The 21982-nt window shown below is 46.4% G+C and overlaps 7 protein-coding genes across 7 annotated transcripts; 4 read left to right on the top strand and 3 right to left on the bottom strand.

The window, feature by feature from the left end:
* Window positions 1-397: 397 nt before the first annotated feature.
* Window positions 398-5546, top strand: I302_100396 (uncharacterized protein; the record flags this gene model as incomplete). Its single annotated transcript, XM_019190415.1, has 20 exons — window positions 398-550; window positions 633-692; window positions 756-964; window positions 1023-1029; window positions 1082-1109; window positions 1174-1277; window positions 1344-1429; window positions 1482-1516; window positions 1695-1879; window positions 1946-2125; window positions 2191-2272; window positions 2340-2449; window positions 2502-2556; window positions 2622-3230; window positions 3285-3643; window positions 3710-4042; window positions 4103-4990; window positions 5058-5078; window positions 5151-5266; window positions 5360-5546. 20 exons carry the CDS (start codon window positions 398-400, stop codon window positions 5544-5546), a joined length of 3807 nt encoding a protein of 1268 aa, XP_019047163.1.
* A 461-nt stretch (window positions 5547-6007) lies between these two features.
* Window positions 6008-7029, bottom strand: I302_100395 (uncharacterized protein; the record flags this gene model as incomplete). The annotated part of the gene is made up of 3 exons (XM_019190414.2): window positions 6008-6375; window positions 6593-6889; window positions 7014-7029. 3 exons carry the CDS (start codon window positions 7027-7029, stop codon window positions 6008-6010), a joined length of 681 nt encoding a protein of 226 aa, XP_019047162.2.
* A 1589-nt stretch (window positions 7030-8618) lies between these two features.
* I302_100394 (uncharacterized protein) lies at window positions 8619-13690 on the bottom strand (the record flags this gene model as incomplete). The annotated part of the gene is made up of 36 exons (XM_065869074.1): window positions 8619-8665; window positions 8731-8757; window positions 8821-8944; window positions 9012-9020; window positions 9099-9116; window positions 9180-9254; window positions 9316-9340; window positions 9401-9441; window positions 9502-9557; window positions 9608-9671; window positions 9737-9824; window positions 9880-10014; window positions 10078-10235; window positions 10314-10388; window positions 10458-10517; window positions 10566-10625; window positions 10701-10866; window positions 10920-10935; window positions 10988-11063; window positions 11118-11142; window positions 11198-11351; window positions 11413-11450; window positions 11510-11590; window positions 11653-11856; window positions 11920-12125; window positions 12188-12232; window positions 12289-12380; window positions 12430-12526; window positions 12582-12746; window positions 12818-12863; window positions 12923-13024; window positions 13088-13132; window positions 13209-13290; window positions 13358-13375; window positions 13459-13522; window positions 13673-13690. 36 exons carry the CDS (start codon window positions 13688-13690, stop codon window positions 8619-8621), a joined length of 2802 nt encoding a protein of 933 aa, XP_065725146.1.
* A 1182-nt stretch (window positions 13691-14872) lies between these two features.
* I302_100393 (uncharacterized protein) lies at window positions 14873-15214 on the top strand (the record flags this gene model as incomplete). Its single annotated transcript, XM_019190412.1, has 2 exons — window positions 14873-15083; window positions 15153-15214. 2 exons carry the CDS (start codon window positions 14873-14875, stop codon window positions 15212-15214), a joined length of 273 nt encoding a protein of 90 aa, XP_019047160.1.
* Window positions 15215-15369: 155 nt separating this feature from the next.
* On the bottom strand, window positions 15370-17738 carry I302_100392 (uncharacterized protein; the record flags this gene model as incomplete). The annotated part of the gene is made up of 5 exons (XM_019190411.1): window positions 15370-16203; window positions 16293-16672; window positions 16813-16987; window positions 17077-17124; window positions 17385-17738. 5 exons carry the CDS (start codon window positions 17736-17738, stop codon window positions 15370-15372), a joined length of 1791 nt encoding a protein of 596 aa, XP_019047159.1.
* Window positions 17739-18924: 1186 nt separating this feature from the next.
* Window positions 18925-19958, top strand: I302_100391 (uncharacterized protein; the record flags this gene model as incomplete). The annotated part of the gene is made up of 4 exons (XM_019190410.2): window positions 18925-19268; window positions 19408-19696; window positions 19778-19863; window positions 19937-19958. 4 exons carry the CDS (start codon window positions 18925-18927, stop codon window positions 19956-19958), a joined length of 741 nt encoding a protein of 246 aa, XP_019047158.2.
* A 539-nt stretch (window positions 19959-20497) lies between these two features.
* I302_100390 (uncharacterized protein) lies at window positions 20498-21908 on the top strand (the record flags this gene model as incomplete). Its single annotated transcript, XM_019190409.1, has 7 exons — window positions 20498-20672; window positions 20793-20978; window positions 21072-21106; window positions 21177-21257; window positions 21342-21446; window positions 21518-21578; window positions 21637-21908. 7 exons carry the CDS (start codon window positions 20498-20500, stop codon window positions 21906-21908), a joined length of 915 nt encoding a protein of 304 aa, XP_019047157.1.
* Window positions 21909-21982: the final 74 nt, after the last annotated feature.

The following is a 21982-nucleotide window of genomic DNA, read 5'->3' as shown; positions in this document are numbered from 1 at the left end:
GTACGATGTATCTCACTAGCACCGGTCAGCCCGGTATACCTAATCAAGTAACTAAGCGATGACGAAGTGCACCATATCGCATATAACCGGAAGTGGCATTATCTTATTACCCGATACGGTAAATCATCACATGCGGGAATGGGGTGAAACGTGGGCGGCCGAGTCATCCGATGTGTGAACAATCTATCTAAGCGTACCATTTAAGCTGCACATATTACGTTTCTACCTCCACTTGACATGTCCATCAGAGAACACTACCTTACTCGTTAACCCAGTCCACTCAACCAAAGTACAAGTATGATCATCTTCCTTCATCATGCACTCTCTTTTCACGATCAGTCATTCCTATATACACTACCATCTCGCCCATCTCTCTTTGTAGGTGGATCAAGCCGTCATGCCACCCAAAAGAGTATCATCCACGCTACCTTCGCAACTCGACAAAGCTGTCATCAAAGTGAGGAGTGCGTTGGAGAAGGATAAAGGTCCTGGATGGCAGAAGAAAGTGGAGATATGGGCAGAAGGAAAGAAGAAAGTAGGGCAGCTACTGGTGAGAGGCTCAATTTCTACTAGTACTCATTGTGAATTGAGCATGACCAATCAGAATGAAAGCTGAATACGATTCACTGCAGCTTGATCCGCAATTCTCGTACACAGTATTCGAGCCATACATGAATTGGGCGAAAGACCAGGTGAGCTATACCTATGATTGTCTCAAGGTATTATGTGGTATCTGATATGACTCGATGGGACAGCTCCTTGATCTGGTGATTATTTCGTCAGTTCCCCAATTCCTCACTTTCTTCTATACATTCTTAGATCATCTTTACGAGAAGCACCTGAAAGATGCTGTGAAGAACGGACATCAGTCCAAGAGTGAGAGCATTGATGAGCTGGGAAAGGAAGACTCTCCCGAAGGTATTACAATAAGAGTAGGAAAGACAATATCTCTAATTGTAGAAGAGTAAGCTGTCTTTCGGCTAGCCGTATCCGCATGCGAAACTGAGCTGACGATACCTCAGTATACTGGTATGTCGCTGGACTCTTCCCCATTTTATGCATTTCTGACCTCACCTTTTAGCAATTATACGCAGAAGAGCGTATTGGAAGTGGGTACTATGACCTTTTATGACGATCAAGTGACTTGACTGACTTGTCGCTACAATCCTCTAGCGCACGTCAAGGCTCTCTGCTCAAAAGAATGGATTCTATTGATAGCTGATCTCCTCGACGTCTGCTTAACAAGGGGAATGGGAGAAGATATACTCCAGAGTACTGTGAGTCGGACTCGATGGTTTATGGTATCATATGAAGTCGGTAAAACCACTGATGTCCCTCAATAGCTGTGCGAGCTCATCTACAATATGGTTTCCGACTCGAAGGACACCGCGGCGAGGAACTTATTGAAAGATGATTCGGTTTTAGGTTTGTAAGTCCATCCAGTTCATGCAATTTGATCGGTCTGCTGACCGTGCGATCAGCGAACGAATTGGCTCGTATCTCTTTAGGAGCGAAGGTAGGTACAGCTTTCATTTGACATTGATCAGGTGCCGTGAAGATCGTAGGGGTATAGAGCAGAGCGAAAGGGAATATTGTATGTGATAGAATGCGGGCGAAGCAATAGATTTGAATTTAATCTATTTTCCTTTAGTCGCATCTGCCGAAAGGATGAGGCTAACATTCTAATTTACCAGTCACTGGCACATCCATCTGGCTTCTACGTATAGTTGCTCAACTTCTTCCTCCATTCTCATCAAACGGAAATTCTGAGCGAAGCAACGCCCTCCGGCATGTAATGCAAAACGGGAAATGGCATAAGAACATGCTCCCAGAAGCGTTCAAATTGGTCGGAAAGATCTCCATCCAATACGAACCACAGGTGAGATTCATGTACTCCTCTGATACTCCTTTCGTAAGACAGAATTGAACACATCAAGATACTTAGCAAATCATGACCACTATCAACTCATTGGCAATAGATACTTCCCATATCAGACCAAAGGGATTTCGAGTAGCTTCTTTCATCCTGGATGGGGAAAACATGCTTTCTTCTGGAAAATCCAAGCAAAAACTGGAAAAGGGTCAGGTTGTGCTGTATCTCGATCTTTGGGGAATGGTGTGCAAGGTGAGTTGGAAACATATCCCATTCCGACGAAAGGGCATAAAGACTGATGTTATCCCTGGTGGTAGGCTTTCGACGAAGAAGGCTCCGAGCAGGACTACTCTTTCCGACACCATAAAATCGTTAATTTGGTCCGCGCAGGTACTTCAAGTATGTTCCGACTTCCTGTATAGCTTCTCAAGCTGAGTTCTCAAGCTGACTAATTATCATGTACAAGGTTTCGAGTTCACTTACCAGAAAGACCAGGCTGGCAGTCAACTGATAGGACAGCTTGGCATCGCTCCGGAACATGCTCAAGAGTTTTATGGATTGGTAATTTTAATGACTGTGAGTATCCCTCACTATCTGTTGGACCATTCGCTGACTGAAACTGCTGTAGCAGGCTAAGAGCGCGATGTCCGCCAGCTACATGGGTCCAGGTGCTCAAATGGATAGTGAGTTGAAGTCACTCTGCTTGGCTCGTCTGCTGGGATGTTAAGATATCTGATTTTCTCTCTAGATGACAGTTTCGAGCTGCCGCAGCTGGACGAAGACGATATACAAACAGCTATTCAGAACTTGAAAGAGGCACAACAAGGAGGAATATCGGCATCTACAAGATCACTGTCGAAAGGACCAGATTCGACTTCTCAAGTGCCATTCACCACCCAACGAAGAAGTATGTCTCGTGGTCCAGCATCGCAAATCGAGTCCGCCGATGCTGTCGAAGGCCCGTCTATCCCCGAGACTCGCAAGTCACTACCGAGCTCGTCAGTCAACAATCAAAACGGATTACAACCTATCGAGTCAAAAGCTACGAGTAATGGTTCGGCACTGGTAGAAGGCCGACCTGAAAGGAAGGTTGCAACATCTGCAGCTGCCAACGTCACACAGCAAATCACCTCCGAAGTATATGTAGATGATGATGATTTCCCGTCTGTCGAGGAGGCTGAGGAGGGGATGAACTTCCAAGATCGTGCAGAACACGAAGACGGGACGGACGGGAAAGATAAGGAAGGGGAGAAAGATAAAGAAGAGGAGAAAGAGGATGAAGAAATGCAATTACCACCTGCATCTCAGCAGCTTGCGGTAGCCCCTGCTAATGCCACGACTCGCTCAGCTAAGAAGTGTGAGTCTACACCTGATCTTTGTAGCTATGCAGCTCGCTGACCCGAGGACTTAGTCGGTAAAGCACCTGCCACTCGACCGATACTCAAGCCCAGAACTGTAATGGACAGCGATTCGGATCTTTCGGAAGCCGAGTCGTCTTCTCATCTCAACAGGCCTCCTGTTGCAACTCAAGCCATCAATGAAACACTGCTCAAAACCGTCCTTACCAAGAAGTCCACTGCCACTGAAGGAGGAGGTTTCAAGGCTCCGACACCTAGATCCTCAGGGGCAGATACTACCCTAAATAGTCAGATTCAACAAGGGCTGTCAGCTACTCCGTCTGCGGTCAGAACCACCGTAAGGAAGTCAGCTTCCAAAGAGATTGAAAGCAAAGGAAAAGAGAGAGAAATGGAAAAAAACACACCGCGCCAAGTGAGCTGATACATGTCCCCTTTTTCCGTGAATACTTGTACAACTGATGTCGCTATGAAATTTCAGGAAGGCAGCAAAGTCCCCGCACCGAAACCCAGATCTACCGCTTCGAAAGCTTTGCTACCTCCTCCATCCCCCCGTAAGCCACGAGCAAAGAGGCAATCTCAACCTGTCCAAGATAACGAAGACGATGAAGAGGTTCTGGAGAAACACTCGCCTTTACCTTGGGAAGTCAAGACTGCAGGAGGTTTTTCGAAAGCTGCCCCTAAAAAGAAGAGGTTGTCCGAGATGAAGAGCAAGACCGTAGTGCCCACAGCTACCCCTCCGCCGCCACCTCCTCCATCACCACCTCTGCTGCTTTCCAGTCCCCCTCAGCAGGATGTATCTACTAAAGAAGAGGTAAGTCTTTCTTACAGATCACTGAAATCACCATTGACTTGGCTACCTCTATGTCCTTAGCCTACCGTACCATCACCTCCGGAGGAACACGAAGATGTATTCACCGTCCCGTCAAGAGCCAAGTCTAAAGAGAGAACATCGTCCCGAACGGCGATCAAACCAGATGAACCGACTACCGTCCAGACTCCTTCTCAAGATGCGGGGCCGTCGAGATCCGATGCTGCTGCTCAATTAGGCTCAAGCTTGGCAAATAACGTTGGGATACCAAAGGCTACTTCAACCTCGCAGCAAAGAGCGAATTCCAACGGTGTACGACAACGATCACTCAGATCATCACGGGTTGAAGAGTTGGAGGAAGACCAGATCGTAGTAGATGAAGTTATTGCCAAAGTCGAGGGAGACAAAACCAAGTCAATCTCGAAGTCAGTGACAAATACGAATGCTGCACCAACAACATCCAGCGCCAAATTTTCACCAGTTCGACTTGAGCAAGATAGACAAAATACCAACTCTGCCCTGGAAGTCGAAGAGGAAGCAGAGGTCCAATCTATTGAATCAACTCCTCGACCGATTGTGACCCGTAAATCCGTTGAGGCTATGTTCCAACAGCTAGATGTTGATGAGCAGCAAGAAGAAGCAGAAGCCAAGGAGAGAAGTACAAAGAGAGCTAGGATCGCACTATTGCCTTCATCTTCACTTGTCGAAGAGGACATCGAGCCTGTCAGACCGTTATCGAAATCTAAGCCCAACTCAAAACCTACGTCCACTAGACGATCGGAGGACAGCGAGAATTCGGCAGGTGATAAGGGGAAGAAAAGGAAGTCGGACGAGAGTTCCGCTAGTAATGATGAGAGAAGAAAGGCTAGGAGGAGAAGTAGTAGTGCGGAAGTGAAGGCTATGAGTGAGGGTGAGAAGTTGGAGAACAGAGTGATGAAAGAGGTTGAGCAGGTGAGCTCCACGATACTCGATGTCGACAATAAGCTGACGCCTCATTCGGCTCCCTGGTTGACTTTAGACATTGTCCAATATCCACGATGTGAGTGATATACTCTGCTACAGCTTAGATGATCATAGCAAGTTTCAGCTGAGTGTTGAACCGCCGCCATAGCTCTTGATCAAAGGTGCGAAACAGCGAATAGGCTTACCACAAAGACAAGCTCGAATGGCAAGAGGACAATTCGGGAAGTTGGCTAAAGGTCTGTTGGACAATTATCATAAAGAGAGGTATGTTCTGGTCCATTTCCACTTTCACAGAATTGTCCGTGATAGTGTGACTGGTCTGAAAGTTGCTATGTACTGATTGCTCTGACGTGTTAGTAAGAATCACTTCAAAATCGCAAGTCAAGCTTTCAAGTCCGCTAATGAGAGATTTGAGGAAATGAAGAAGAATGAGGTTCAAGCTTTGTTGGATGATTTGGAGGGATCGAGGGAGCAGATGAATGAGTTGGTGGGTGTTGGGGTTGGGGAGGATCGATGGGGGATTAAAGAGGTTTTGTTTGAGTAGTGGCACTGGCTCATAAGAAGCATGTGAGGTGGTGGTATGGGGATAAGGAGCTATGGTTTGGAGTGTATGTAAGATAATGAGAAGTCCAGACTGGATGTGTGAGGTGGCGTACACGTCCAACTGAATTTGTGGATTGAGTTTCGAGTATCGTATCGTATGAGAAGTATTCGAAGTTTCGTTGTACTGTATACAAGTATCGTCTCAAATATGTCGTTTTTATGTCATGTATATCATCCATCATGTGCAGAATTCAGTAAGGTAAACACAAAAACATGAGTATTCATAAAGACATCTCGTACAAGGCGTAAGAAAACGTAACGCATGCGTGGATCTGGCGTTGGCGTATATCTACAAAAGGACTCACGGATGAGGGGGAGGTGGAATATAGAAATATATCTGAAGGAAAGCATACACTAAATGTCCATGTATAGCGAAAAGACGAAGAATAACAAGTAGAAAAATCAAAGGATCAACGAAGCCTCCTCAACTAGACCAACCGTCAATCCAATCTCAAGTGTACTCCACAAATGCCACACCCCCAGGATCATAATTGATAACAACAATACCATCTTAAGGGAACTTCGTTTTTTGCTAGGTGAGGGTGTAGGATGTCCCAGGAGCTTTAGGAAAGTGCTTGAGAATTGAGGTTTCAGGTTTTGGTTGTGGGCTTGAGAGGAGAACGATAAGGGTGTTTTGGAGTCTTTCGAAGATGATTGGAGTTGGATTTGGAGTTGGGATGAGGGTAGGGGGAGGGAGCAGGGGGCGAGGAGGACGACTTGTTTGGGTGGGGGGGAGGGGAGACGCGGGGTGGGTTGGCGGGGTGGTTCGGCTGGGTGGATGGGGTGTTAGCTTGGGTTGTACTGGGTGACTTTGATGACTGAGAAAGAAGGGATGACTAGCGGCGAGAGAGGAGAGGGTAGAAGAGAATATATTTTGTTTTTGTTTCGTATTATGAATGAGATGTGAGATTCCTCTTCCTCCATTTCTTTGTGAGAGAAAAAGCAGCAGAATCTCCAATCCCAGATAGCAGACCAGACCCCACTCACTCAAAACGATGCCCGGAACTTCCAGACTCATCTCCCCTTCCCATTCCTCATCCTCGCTCTCGCTCTCCCCGTTCCCACCCCCAGACATACTCTTCGGCTCGGGCGTAAATACCATCGCACCCATGATGATTTTCGGTGTGGACGGTGTCCTGGGACTGTCAAGGGCGGCGGTACTTGTTGTGCTGCTGGTGGATGATCGTCTGGTGGGTGTGAATGATAGAGGTGGGGAGGTGGGGGAGAAGTGTGGTGAGTAGATTGGAGGTGGGGTGCAGGGGGAGTTGAAGTCTAGGTGGAGACCTGTCATTTATCAGAGGTGGTGAGCGATTGGTCTTTTGTACATTCAGAGTCGAAGTGGGGATAAGGCTCAGAAGAGACAGCGATTATCTTTGGGATGAGACGCATTGTAGGTGCTGGGACTTACGAGGTCGTTCAGGCATTTTGTGATGATAAACCTGTTTGGAAATGTTTGTAGTATTCGCAGCTGAGAAGATCGGTGATTCCTAGTATATTCCTTCTACTTGTGATCTAGAGTCGTCTAGTCTGAAATACTGTTTGAACTACTTTTGTACGAAGAAAGACCTGCGTGTGCTAAATGAGCAAAGTAAAGTCGGTGCGATAGGTGGTAGGTGGTAGGTAAAAGAATGTCTGTGTTCTTATTTTTGGGTTTATGTTTTTGCCTGCAATTCGAAGCTGGTGATAAAAGAGTGTGATAGTCGAGTTGGTCTTGATTTGATTCTTGAATTTGATGAAGAGATAAATGCGATTATGATGACATTTGTATGATGTTTAACAACCACTTAATCAATCCTTCATCAATCTGATTGTAGATGTCGTGTCGTGTCGTGTGTGATACTATCCCAGGGTATTGGGTCAAGGGTCGTATTGGAGAGGAGGTACAACGCTATGATCCAAGGGTGAGATCGAGATGTTTGACTGAGCTGCGCGGACAAATACACCGAGAGAGTGGTATGGGGTACGTGCGGGTGTTGAGCCGAGGAGGGTAGGTCGGGACTGGTGGGGGCTTGGACAAACACTCAAAACAATCGAGAGGGAGTTTGTGTGTTTGTTGAATTTCCAGATGGGATTGGTCTCAGGTAGACGGTCGTATACTGTAGTGTTCGTGAATGTGAGGGTCGAAAAGAGCGTAGTGGTGTGAAGGTAAAAGAGTGTGAGTTATGGTACTGAGAAATAATGGATGGGCCCGAGCTGAACAAAATTGAAAGCCAGCAACTTTTTCGTTCGTCTTGACTTGTATATGTAAAGATGAGAAACAAGGAATGTCAAGTCAAGAGATCGATGCATACAAGAAACATCAAACATCAAACATCCTCCCATGCATGTATGTACGAAGGAACAAGGATAGTTGTTTGTTTATTCTGCGAATCCATTTACACTTGATATGACTCATTGGAAGGGATAACGTCATGTTATATGTAAGTTAGAAAACAATTCACCGTGAAAAGAAATAGAAAAGAAAATCATTCTCGTCCCTCTCCCCCTTCCCTTCCCTTCTCCCCTTATTTTGCTCGTATAACTATGACAAGGCCTGCATACGAGGCAGAGTAATATCATATGTATGCATTGCTGATACATGAGTGTCGTCACCCAGCAAGTACGATTGCCTGTGACATCTCAGGTATGTATGCACCTTGGCAAAGCTGGACATCGCGAAAATCACTTCACAGATATACCATAAATTCATAATTTCTCATCAAATATTCAACCAATATGATAGATAGATAATCATCGAATACTACGCACAGAAGCAAAACGATCGGTCAAGGGTGATTGTGAGACACAGGTTTTAGGTAACATCGTTTATAACACAAACAACCAGAAACAACGATCGTATAACTCTTCACACGCAATGTCCTCAAGCAGATAAAGAAAACGGATCAGATCATTGAATCATTGAATCTTCCAGATTTTGGGAAGATGTGAAGAGGAGAGAGTATTGAAGACAGGTCGGTACGTGTGTTACATATACTAACAGAAGAAGATTCATTAGCTCAGGGATCATTGGATATCATAACGACAAGTTCAAACTTCCACTCACCCACATCATCTCATTGACTGCATCGAAGAAAACCTTCAATCAGCACCACACAATCACATGAAGAACATAAAGAATCACTCACAGGCAGGGACCTGTTCCAACCTCTTGTCTGATCGATCAAAACCAGCATCAGTGTATGCACGAACACCTTCGTCCAGGTTCCAAGACTTACAGAGCTGTTGTGGATCGAAACTCGCATGCACAGTACCGGAACCGGATGATCCAGTAACCACCGAGGCAGTATCACTCGCATCTTCAGCAGGGTACACAAAGTCTCTAGCTTTCCACGCAATGAGCTATGTGTATTGCAGATGTAATCAGCTTCGATGTTCCCGCCGCAGGATGCAATTGACAATGACTCACATCCGCGTACTGTGGAAGGCATCCAAGAAATTTGGCAATGCAATCAGTATCGGGAGCTTGTGTATCTAGTCTGAAATCACAACTCACGTAGACGACGGGGACCAGCTATGTCAAAGCGACAGGAATCCGATCAGCATACATCTCCCACTTCCACGACACTGGACTTACGGAAACCGCTCGGGAAGTTCTAGCATAAGAATAGCACAAGCTGTTACAAAGCCCTTGCATCCGATCTGCGGTGAACTGGCAGCGCAGTGGATTGATCAGCTCAAATCACTCCAAGCGGCGATGGCACTCCACGCACGTTGTTCTCGTCTACCACAACGACACTATGTTCGGACATCTATTCAGCTGACCGCAGACATCGAATTTGTGACAGGTGAGCTTACTAATGAGTAGGTCGAGCTGTACCTTGTAATCCAGCATGAGCCTAAAGACCAAACATCAGTATGACATTGACTCATCTCAGCAATGTCTGTTCAATACTCACTTGAAGATAAAAGTCGAAAGCATAGGGGTGTGTGACATCGGAGTCAACGACAGTACCTGTAGTGAGTGTCAGCTTATCCTCTTGATATGCCTGGTACGGAACTCACCAGGCAACAAGTTCCCAGTCTTGTCAGTATCTCTTCTGTCCTCGGCGAAGAACCTCATATGATGCTAGATCGCACTTCCATCAAGACGGAATCTTCGCTTTTGGTCGACAACGACATGGGAAGACTTACTCGCTTGGCACATATAATCAGAGTAATCTTGGGATTGTACTTTGGATCCAGCTCCTTGAATGCTTTCTTGATCCTGTCCATCTCGATTCTACCGATTCTCAACATCAGAGGTACCCTGACAATGAGAAACGAGACACACTCACGTAGCACAAAGATCATATTGGCCTTCAGACACCCCATCTCTAAAGAACAAGATCTTTTGCGGTTTACTGCCGTTCTTCTTCTCGAACAACCTGATGTGATCTTTCATCATCTCTGTAAGGTCTTCTATCATTTCTCTGAGGATGATTGCCTTCGATCAGCTTATGCATCTAATTGGCAAGGGGGAAAGGTATACCTACCTTCTGCCCGTTTGAAACCTGACGCATGGGACAAACATATTGTTGTCACCGTTAACCGCAGCCACAGATACCGCAATCGAGGGAAGGAGAGGTTTGTCTTTCGCTGTTGGTGGAGGGTGAGTGACATCCGCTCCCACTAACATCGTAGTCTGGTCGATCTGAAAAAGCACATTGAGTCAACATAGGTTCTTTCTTCATCGAGCTAACCGACCTCGACTTAGCATGAAAGAACTCACAACACCTGGCACCGGAACAGCGTGAGTGACCCCTCCAAGTTTCGAATGTACCTTCATCGCTACATTGCTCAGATACTATGGACATCTTCAAGTCAGCGTTATGCAGGAATAATGCTCGAGCTGCCTTGAGACATATCCACTCACTGCGCCTATTCCTCTTGCGTTATTGGACTTGGCCGAGATCATGATTTGGGTCACGACCGGCTGTGCCGACGTCAGCACTCGACAGCAAGGCTTTCGATGGACACTCACTGCTTTAAGTTCATTCGCCGCGATTCTCTTGATCGCCTGGTATAGACCAGATTCCCTGGACTATGGACACCCGCTCGAACGTCAGAATGAGATCGGCAGTTCCGCAAGCAACAATTTTCATTCAAGCGGACTTACTCTAAGAATCACAACAATCAATTGAGGATGACTTCCCCCTCCTTTTTTTATCGCCTCGATCGCTCCATTTCTTAGCCCTTGTTTTAGCTCGCTCAGGTTGCTCGAGACTACGGGTGGATTTCTATTCTCCACGATAGAACCGTTCTTCGACAATGTTCCGACCAATCTGTGGTTAAGTCAAAGATCGATCTAGTAATAGTAAAATGTCTATGTACATACTGTGTGATTACGGAATCTAATATTGCCAAAGGTGTCAAATGTGTGCAACTCATCGGACTATTACTTACTGATATCAGGATCCTTCATCCAGCTGTCGAAACAGACCACAGACCAGACTTTGAGAGGACGATTGGCTCCAGCGAACTTCCAGACCGATGTTAGTCAGCTATCTGCTGCGCCAGCAGTCTACAGACTTACCTTGTTATCTTCGAGGTTCCAGGCTCTGGCGAAGTTCATCAGCCGTTTGAGCAATAGCAATAGGTCGTAACTGAACTGACCCGTTTCTGGGAGTAATCGTTCTCCCTCTGTACTGAACTTGGGGAGGTTCCAATATTCTAGCGGGAATCTTCATCATTTCGGGACTGACTTCGAGACACCATTCTCTCAATTTTGGAAGTTGGGAGTAATTTAACTTCCTTCGCCAGTTCATGGCTATACTGGAAAAGACATCAGTCAACTATCCTGGAGAGATGGGAGACCGGTCGGAACTCACTTTGCTCCTTTCGTTCAGGAGGCGGTTTGGCGGCTACTCTGCGATCAAATACTTCAGAAATGCTAACTTACAATCAAACCCAATGGAAATAACTCACTTGATCATCTCAGCAGTTTGGTTGGAAGATACAGCAGCGAATGGGATACCGTTAAACGGAACGAGGTTGACCAATTCCATCCTATCCATCATACGTCAGTCGTCTTCCCGTTTTGAAGGTTTCAGGATATGGCACAGACTTACGGGAAAACTTTCTTGTCCTTTTCTTTTCCCGTTCTGACCATCGGAAGGCTTGGATGCTTGAGGACCAAATTGTAGGTGGCCGTATAGTACTCTACGGCAGAGATCATTCTTTCTTGTCGACCATTCCCATCGTTGATCTTAAATCGGAAACGCTCGGCGCTTTCTGAAGTAAAGCCTTCAATTTGGAGAGGTCGTCCAGCGGTTCTACATGCAGGTACCGGGGTATGCGTTAACTCGAACGCCTACGCATGGTTGAAGCAGACTCACCGATGAGTCAAGGTATACTTCGCCCCGTAGAAGAGTCTTGTCAGTTTCTCTTGGTTATGTCTGGCAGACAAGATGTTCGCAAGGTGAGCAGAAGAATTGCTGAATCCATTCCCAAAGCCGCCTCGTCCTCTTCCACCACCTCTGCCACCCCTTCCGCCTCGTCCACCGCCGCCGCCATGACCCATGAAGATCTCAGTGACAGTGCCCTACGTAAGAACAAATCAGCTTCAAGAGGATTTTCTCGTACGGATCAGCTGCAAACACATACTAGCAGACTACCGGGCTTGAAGAAAGGACCGTATGCGGTATCCAGCTGTGGAGGAGAGCTGATCAACACTTCATCTCATCATTCGTGCCCAGCTCACTCACTTGAATTGCCGGGAAACCACTTTGAGTGGGAACGAAGGATTGGATGAAACCTTCAAGAACAAGTCCAGCATCGGGCAGCTCTTTCGCATCCTCTGCTGGATTGTCAGTATGTCATCCCTTGCGATCTGATGAGATACTTACCAGAGGTGAAGAACCTTCTTCCCTGACCTCCTTTAGGTACGAACCTGTCGTAAAGGTCTTGACGGAGAAGGGTGTTCAAGGCGGCCTTGCCCATCGCCTATGGAGTCTCCATCAGCCTAACACGATCGTCTTTGGTGGATCAAGCAACTTACTACCATATCTCTGGGGGCAGGGTCACAAGCTTGACCCTGACTGTATAAGAGCACAACGCTCAGATCAATCTCGCGAGCGAACCTTACATATACTCTGAAGTTGCGAGACTGTCTTTGCCTCTCGGTGGCGCCTTCTTCATCCTCGAGCTCGACAGGTAGATGTACCTGTAGAGTGACATGCCTCAGCCAAACTCTATGAGTCAAGCGAAATCAGAAAGAAATAAAATACAACTCACCACAGGTTTACTGAGAGGTATTCGATGTACAGTGAAGAAATTACGTCTAGCATTTCACATAGTGTTTAGCTCTCAAGGCTCTTGAGGCAATAGGGTTGAACTTACTCCCTGTCATATGCTCCGGCTGCCAATCCCCATTTGACTGGTCCTCCCGGTGCTGTAGCGCACAACTTCTTCCAAACCTTCCACTTCAACTCTTTAGGGAGACTAGCAGGATGATACACAAAGTCAGCTAGCACCGTCCAGTCAATCCGCTGTATCTGCACTTACACGGCGTTCTTGTTGACGACGGACTCGATCACGATATCGTAATGACTATTGCCATCATGAGACATTAGCCTTGCAATGCAATTGGGATTTCCATGCTACCATGATTAGAAGGACCACTCACTAAACGATCAAGTCATTCTTCTTGAAGGTGACCTTGAACATGTTGGCCGAAACCATGATCTTCCTACCTTGACGACCGAAATCTGAAGTGATGCACAGTCATCATTCATCGCTATGATACGTAATGAGCGTGTATTTAGATAAGCTTACCAGGTCTGGGCACACAATCTGCAGTTCGCACACATCATATATCAGTCAACCAATCTTCTACTCCAGAAAGATGATCGAAGATACAGTATGACTAGACTTACTGGCCAAATCATCCTTCCCATCCCTCAAACTCAAGCTATTAAAGGCATCCTCAATCTCCTTCGTCTACCAGAGAGACGAATCATCAGCCATCTCAAAGTCTGTAAATATTACCCTCTCAACTAACTCGATCGATCGAGAGAGAGAGGGAGAGAGAGGTACGAGGATCCTCTGCCCATCAATCAAGTGAGCAACTTCTGTACTGGTATGACTCACCTCGCTGTTGTCAGCCATATTGGACTCTGATCAGGTCCAACTGCACGACCCAAGCTATGGTATAAGGATCGAACGTAGATTCAAAGCTAGAAGGGTGTGATCAAGCTTCAATCCAAGCTGAAGAAAGTGAATGATGAGAATGATGAGAAAGAAGAGAAAAGAAGAGAAGAAGAGACTTATGAACTGAATGAGGGATGCTATATGTGTTATTCCTATTTTGATGGATAAGAAGCAAAAAGAAAAGAACATGATGTAACCTCGTGTTGTTGACTGTATTGTGATTGTGTTGTGTGTGTGTTATCAGTGATCAGTGCGTAAATTAGTCTACGTCTTCTAGACCAAACGAGAATATCAAAGGACCCCCCCTTCCCCCACTCACAGATCCCTTCAAGATCACATGGGAGTGACCATCTATACTTCATTCTGGACCCATACAGAGGAACGAAGGTGGCATTTTCGATTACTCCTTGTCAAGTATCGAGTGTTTGATAGAGAGTCGTCATCATATACAGTCAACTTACTTACACTTGTTCAGTATACAATGCAAAACATGATAAGAGTCATCTTCTTTCTCTTTCTCTTTCTCTTTCTCTTCTCTTATATTCCAATGACATATCCCACACCCCCTGTGTATATTGTTAACTCACAAAACCAATATACGTTACATTATACCTACACAGCTACGATACAATGTCAGATTCTCCGCTATACGATTCATCTTACACGAAAATGTTGTAGAGCAAATACGCCCTCTGTTGAAGATGTATCCTGTAGCTCGATGTCATCTCTTCCGAATTGGATGTTATCAAGATTCCTATATCAATCAGATACTCTCTTCTCTTAGGGTGAGTCCTTTACATGACATGTACTAGGTATACAATACAGTGTATATATTATACTGATATGATGGATATCATATCATGCAGTTTAGAGGTTGGCGGGTATACAACTTTCAAGTCGATATATCGACTTACGAAGGCAACCTGAAATGTGGATACCTCATCACACCCAATGATCAAGTAGAGCAACAACAGACATCCAACTCGGCTCTCTGGGAGGTTGTACCCATCGATACATTCATCAGTACGATCAATATGGTCGAATTCCAGTTATATGAGATACACCTTGTAGCCGAATCGACTGGTACCGAACACATACTCTTACCAACTTGGAATTTTACGAGGCTGTAAAAGAAAGACAATGAATCGCATATTCACCATTCTCAGCCATCACTATAGGAATACCGACTTATATCGAGATTTCTTGTCCGAGATCCTCACCGACCCTCAAAGCTCCTCGATTAGTGTTATACCGTATGTGCACAAGAAGCCCAAGATCAAGATCAACATGGTCAACGCGAAGTTGTTAGGTGGGTGGGGGAATAGTAAATCAGACGGTAAATTATTAAAAGGTAGGTTCACTCATACTGCACCATCAAGCACGGTGAATGTGGGCTGACGAGATACTGCAAATATATTAGATATGTACGAATGTATCACGGACAAACCATCAGTGAAGAAGAGAAAGATCGAAGAGATCTAAGGTATAGAAAGATCATGTATACTGTAACGTTGTGTCAGTGTTCTGTCGTAGACCGAATTAGAAGTATCATAGAAGCCGGACATTAACCATAGTCGCATATGAGCATTGATGTATACTGTCATACCATACCATACTATACAAACAACCCAACCCAATCAACTTGGACCCCTCATCTTCTCCCTCATCCTAGCTTCTGCCCTTGCTCTGAGTTCCTCCTCAGTCCCACTATTCCTAGACCTAACAGGTTCCAACCCCTCGCCTCCCGGGATGGTCGGTAGTTGTCTCGTGGCGGTAGGTTGAGGTGACGGTGTTCCACCAGTATTGTCGTTGGTATTGTTGGCATCGTCAGGAGCAGGTCTATAACCCGGTGGTAGTTCTATGACTCTGCTATTACTGTCTGGCAGCTGTATATGTAGATCCCCATTCCCACCATCGGAATGTACCACGTAGACGTGTCTTGGTCCTCTTCCCGAAGAGGGAGAGGAAGGCTCGTCATTCTGCTGGTGATGCGATTTCGAACCGAAAGATCCTGGTCGGGGCGAAGAGGGATTCTGAATGACGATCCCAGGTGAACCTTTAGGTGTCGTCTGTCTTCTTGATTGTCTACTATTCGTCGATGAAGCCCATGATGGATCCTGTATGTGGCCTCCTTGACCAGAAGTAACACTTGATCTCCTGTCCCTCTCGTTCCTCATTTCCCCTAAGGATATGTTCTCTCTATACGATTCTTCCGAAGTGTGCACTAAGGGTGGTCGTGGGAATACTCGATTATCGTGTGAAGCACTACCAGGAGGTTGGGGATAGTTCTGTGGATTTGGTCCAGGGACATGGGGATCGTACAATGTTGCTGGTGTGTCGAACTCTGGTGAGTCCATATAGGGTGTAAGGGAGTTACCGTTGGGTGAGAGTTGTTTGCCTATGAACGAGTTGGTGGGCGTGGAGTAAGAGGCAGGTCTGGGATCTGAATATAGATTTTGTTCTGACGAGGACTAGACATTCAATCAACAGGATAAGTATTAGCTCTGAATCATCTACAATCAATTTATGAGATCGATAGAGAACGCTTGAGCTAACTCACCTTCCTCACCCTCTTCTTCCCACCCATGAAGAACCACATCAAACCTGCGGCGCCAATTGCACCCACTACGAAAGCACCTGCCACGCTTCCTGCCAGAACAGCCACTCCGATCATCTCTTCCTCTTCAGGCGTCTGTTGACCAGTAGTTACAGCCAGACAAGCTAGGTCGTCACTTGCTCCAGCGTGTAATGGGCCGAAGGCCCAACTATTCCCCGATGAGTCGTACAGACCCAACATGAATGCTTGACCGTGTGTTAGGCGAACGGTGTAGTTGATGGGTAATGTCGATGTGGTGATGTTCACTGGAGGATGGGCTGCAGGAGCGACAAGGAGAGTATAGGGTGGGGTGCCGTTCTTGGGGTTGATCTGGAGGTCTGAGCCTGTCATCATAGAGAACCAGATCAGCCCAGTTATCAAAGCAAATGAGCCGTTGGCAGCACGAGAGGGGATCCCAGAATCACCATCCACAATGTTCGTGTCGTCGAGAAGGGAGATAGGGGAACCTCAGCCACACACTCACATGATGCCGGCCAAGCGTTCCACGATACATCCCCACTCTTCCCCATCACTTCCACATCTAACGTTTCGTTTGCTGGAGGTACCCATGATTCTAGTACGTTTGGTGCTCGACAGGTCGAGTTGGCCGTTGCGTAAGCATTGAACGTATCTTCTGAAGGCACAACTGTGAACAAATCCTGTGATGGGGTCAGCACCGAGTCTTCCAGCCTGAGATGAGACAAAAAGAGAGTGCACTCAGGAACGAGAAGAGTACATGATCACTCACCTGACATCCACCTGAAGCACCGTTAGACCCCCATATACACGCTATGAACTGTCAAAGGCCTCGAGTCAGCTCAAGTACACGATGCAAGTCGCTTCTGCTTCTCCTCTTCGTTTGCTCCTACCTCCCTTAATCCCCTTACCATCTCATCTCCTATTTACCCCCATCCCCTTGTCCTCTCCATCACCTTGTTCATTCCTTCCTTCCCCATCATTCGTTCGTTCCCTCCTTCCTCCTCCTCGTCTTCTTCCCCATCTTCCCTATTTCGCCCCCACTCATCCAGCTCTCCCAAAGAGCAAGCCCAAACTCACCTGCGTCCCATTCCCCCAAGGATGCCTAACCTCCCTCACCTTGCTCATATCCCCCACATCGACACTAGCACTATAAACCCTCTCGTACTGGATCCCACTCCCATCCATCAATTGCTCGTGGACCAGCGTGATCATAGTGTACGGTGCCTTTGGATCGCTGGTCTTTTCGTTAGTTGGTGTGAGTGGTGAGAGGGTGAGGGGGCTGGGACAGGTGGGAGTGATGGGTAGGACGAGGTTGGAGGAGGGGTTGGTGAAGCCGAAGAGGAATGATTGGGGTTGGTCGCCTGTATTGGGAGTTGATGTCTCTGCGAGGATTAGGGGGAGGAATAGGGGGATGAGGAGGAGGGGGGACATCTTGATTCGATGTGTTGTGTTTTTGTTATTGATGAAGAAGCGGAGAGGACTCTTGAGGTTGAAGAAGCTTATGAATGATGAGACGAATTGATGATGATGAGTCTGGTTAATTTGATGGATGCCGCCTTCCTGTATATCTAGAGAGTTGGTGCTATCTGTTGGTTCCCTCGCTTATTCGCTACTTGAATGTTGATATATTAAGTCTGATTTTGATGGTGTCGAGATCTTGCAAGTTGTTCGCTCTGTTTCTATTTCTTTCAGCTAACCCGTATGCCCGATGGTATTGGTGTGAGACTTGACGATGATGATATCGAGACTGATTACTTTGGTAGTACTATGTGATGTCAAGATGGTCGATCGATAAGCTATCCTCTATTCACGCATGGATCTGTATGAGATGTCAAGGGGCGCATATAAGTGAAAATGTATTGATTAGAAGGTGAACTTGTCAACAAGCTTTTCTTACTGTTAAGCTGAGTTGAGCACAGGTAATTCCCTTGCACAGGATGGTACATACAAGAATACGATACCAAAACACAGGCTCGTTTAGTTATGGTAAAGGTAGGCAAAGCATGTGTGTGAAGGAGGTGTGTGCTTTAGATCTCTCCTCTTCTACCTTGTCCTCTTCTCCCTTGTTTCGATTTATTTGATGGTAACCAATTCTCATTGGTATCATAAATCGGTTCATGGTAGAGGTGAAAGAAAGCGCTGATCGTCCCTTGCCCTTCCGCACACTTCATTGTCTCACAGCTTGACGGTATCTTATTTTTGAATAGTATGTATGTATGTATACTTTGTCTATATCAAAGGATAGTAGCAGTAGAGTAGATACACAGCTTGATGTGTAGGCAGTACTCGTACTCGTACTCTGTATTCGTACATCATCGCATTTTATCATTTCTCGTGCCTTGCCTGACCTGGACTTTTGGTGACAATTCCCGTTGTACCACCGTGGGAGGGTAGGATTGATATGACGTGTATAGATATCGGAGAAACGACGGGAGGATGACTAACCGGATACGATCTGCTGATTAAGAGGTACAGTATCTGTCTCTGTTGACGAATATATAACGCATGTTCTCATGGAACAGATGCATTTCAACACGACAACATCTTACCTACCAGAACATCACCGCAAGAGCACCGTTGACCACACATAAAACAGGCCAATTGTTCAATCCACAAAATGTCGACCCGTAGAATAGCCGTAATCCTCGGAGTAGGTCCAGGCCTCTCAACTTCCATAGCCAAAGCCCTATCCCCCACCCATTCTCTAGTCCTCCTCTCCCGATCCCTTCCCGATTCCTTGCCCAAGCTCAACCTCCCTTCATCAATTCCCAAAGAAAACATCCTAGCATTATCTTCGGATGGGTCTACGTCCTCTTTGCAAAAGGCGTTCGAAGATTTGAAGAAGCATTGGCCGGATGGGAAAGTAGATGTGGGGATATACAATGTTAATGAGAAATTCAACTTGAATGGGTTCTTGGATAAGAAGGAGGAGGATCTGAGACGGGGTTTGGAGAGTGGTGTGTGAGTGATTTCTATACATACGAGCTATCGTGGTCATGTCTTTTCGGGTGGACTTACACTATCCTGCTTATCACTTTATCTCCATCGTCCCTTAATTGAGCTCATGTATGAGAAACGTACTGATACCTCATTGACTTAGCGTCGGAGCGTGGAACCTCTCTCAATCCCTTCTACCTCTCTTCCTGTCCAACTCGCCCGATCCCACCACAGGTGCCAAAGGAGTGCTCCTCTTCACTGGTGCTACCATGTCCTTGAAAGCAGGAGGCAAGTTCTCGTCCTTGGCTCCAGGGATGTTCGCCCGACGAGCCCTATCACAATCCCTGGCTAGGGAGTTTGGACCGAAAGGTGTACACGTTGGTCATATCATTATTGATGGGATTATCAATACGCAGGCTGTCAAGGGGATGATGGGCGGAGAAGGGGAAAACGTGAGTTGGAAGCTCAATTTACCTATTCCGACTTCGAACGAGGATAGACTGTGAACTGATGATCCTCGGAATGGACGGTAGCGCCTTCAACCCGATGATATTGCGCAAACGTACTTGTCGCTCATCAACCAGCCTAGGTCAGCTTGGACGCAGGAACTGGATGTGAGGTGAGTACTGGGAGTCACCCCAAAACTGGTAATTGAAGGGTCGATGCTAATGGACTTGGCTGCATTCGTACAGACCTGACGTGGAGCAATGGTAGATGATGATTCGCATCTACAGAAAGTGATGATATGTCTCGGTAGGAATACGAGGCGGCTCTTCCACTCTGTATCTTTGATTATTGTCTGCACACGAAACGTCTTTGCTAGCATGTTCTCCTCCTCGTACGATTCAATCTGTTCTTCTTCTGGTCTTGTATCATCAGAAACACCAAATGCATCCCAGTAGTCATTCCAGTAGATCTCACATTCCTCGGCTTACAAGGTTACTTTACCCGAGACCGAACCCCTTAGCTTGATTATTCGTTCCTGGGTGACGCATGCCACATGCCGAGTATTGTACTGTGTCGATGCGATCAACACAAAAACAAGGATGATCATCCATGGGGCGATTGATTCGTTGATATTGTTACTTCTGTATATCATTTCGACATATACCATAGAACCTATACCCAAGTCTTGGCTTTGCACCTCATCATATACTACTCATCATCATCACTTCATATTCATACTCATACCTGCTCCAATCCTCAACCATAACCAACGACAATCTACAAGGCTCGATCGAAAACTTCAATTCATGTCGTCCCTCAACCCCTTACCTCACCTGGGTCCACACCTCCCCACATTCCTCTTATCAACCCTCTTCTTCTATGGGATCCAATACTCCTCGCACAAGATCTCACCGAGGGTAGTAGCTAGATATGGCGAGTTTGATAAACGTACTAGAACAGGTTGGGCCACGCATGTCGTCTGTGAGTCCTCCTCCCTTTGTTCCAATGTCTTCGCGAGGACATTACGGGGTTCTACCTGGTCCTGTCGTATACTACTGTATGGAGAATGAGAGCTGATACATACATCTTGGATCGATGTAGCAATGGTCCATGCCATCCTAGTCATACCCCTCGCTTTCCGATGTCTCTCTTCGCCCGCTCTCAAGGCAGATCCCGTATTCGGGTATGATCATTTCGTTGGACACGTCTTTGCGTTTAGCTCGGGGTATTTTCTGTGGGATACGCTGGATTCGTTGATGAATTCCACTATTGGATTTGTGGTTCATGGTGAGTCATATCGGGTCCCTCCATATTGACATTCCAGCTTTAACCTATACACGATACTCGAATGCTGATCCCTTCTATTACCTATACTCGCAGGGGCGGCTTGCCTCGCTGTGTTCATGTTCTCCTTTGTAAGCTTATCCCCGACCCCCAACGATCTGGCATGGATTAAGCTGATTCCTCTACCGTTTGAACTCGCAGCGACCCTTCTTAGCTGGGTTCGGAGCGCCTTTCCTCCTCTGGGAACTGTCCACCCCTTTACTCAACATACATTGGTTCATGGTATGTCTGCCCCTGTCAATCCAAATGTCACTATAGATAGCTCAACTTCTAAAGTATCGGGAGCTGACCTGTTTGGTTTGCCAGGACAAGTCCGGGTTATCAGCCAGATACCCTACTTTCTTCCTTGCCAACGCTCTCATGTTTATGCTTGTTTTCTTCCTCGCCAGAATAGTGTATGGAGGAGCGAATGTAAGTCCTGTGTCACTCTACCAGCTTTTCTCGCATCTCGTGGCTCCTTCCAGCTGATAGTCTGCATGTAGAGCTTGTTGTTCTTCCATACAATGTGGACGGAGAGACATCGTATACCCCTTCATCTTCATGGTAAGCTGTTCACTCCTTTTCGCCGTTGGTGCTAAGCTGACATGAGATATGATGATAGTAATCTACTGCTCTGGGAACCTCGCTCTCAACGCTTTGAACTGGTTATGGTTCTCCAAGATGCTGGAGAAGATGTACGCAAGATTACAAGGTGATGAGAAGGTGAAATCGCCTAAAGACAACAACAAGGGTGAGAAAGAACCATTACTCAGGGACGATGCCAAAGACGGTGAAGCCCCTCCTCAAGGAGAAGAAGAGGAAGAAGGAAGCTTGAGCTTGCCTGCTAATCCGCCTAGTCCGATTGTGGAGAAGGGTGATAAGGAGGGGTTATAGGTGGAGACGTTCATACATAGTTCATATAGTGTTTATAGAGCTTTAGATGTTCATGGATATCATAGTATCCTGCT

The sequence above is a fragment of the Kwoniella bestiolae genome, chromosome 1, assembly GCF_000512585.2.
Source record: "Kwoniella bestiolae CBS 10118 chromosome 1, complete sequence".
NCBI classification, from domain to species: domain Eukaryota; kingdom Fungi; phylum Basidiomycota; class Tremellomycetes; order Tremellales; family Cryptococcaceae; genus Kwoniella; species Kwoniella bestiolae.
Note: the sequence above shows the minus strand (reverse complement) of the source record. Positions and strands in the feature narration are given on the sequence as shown.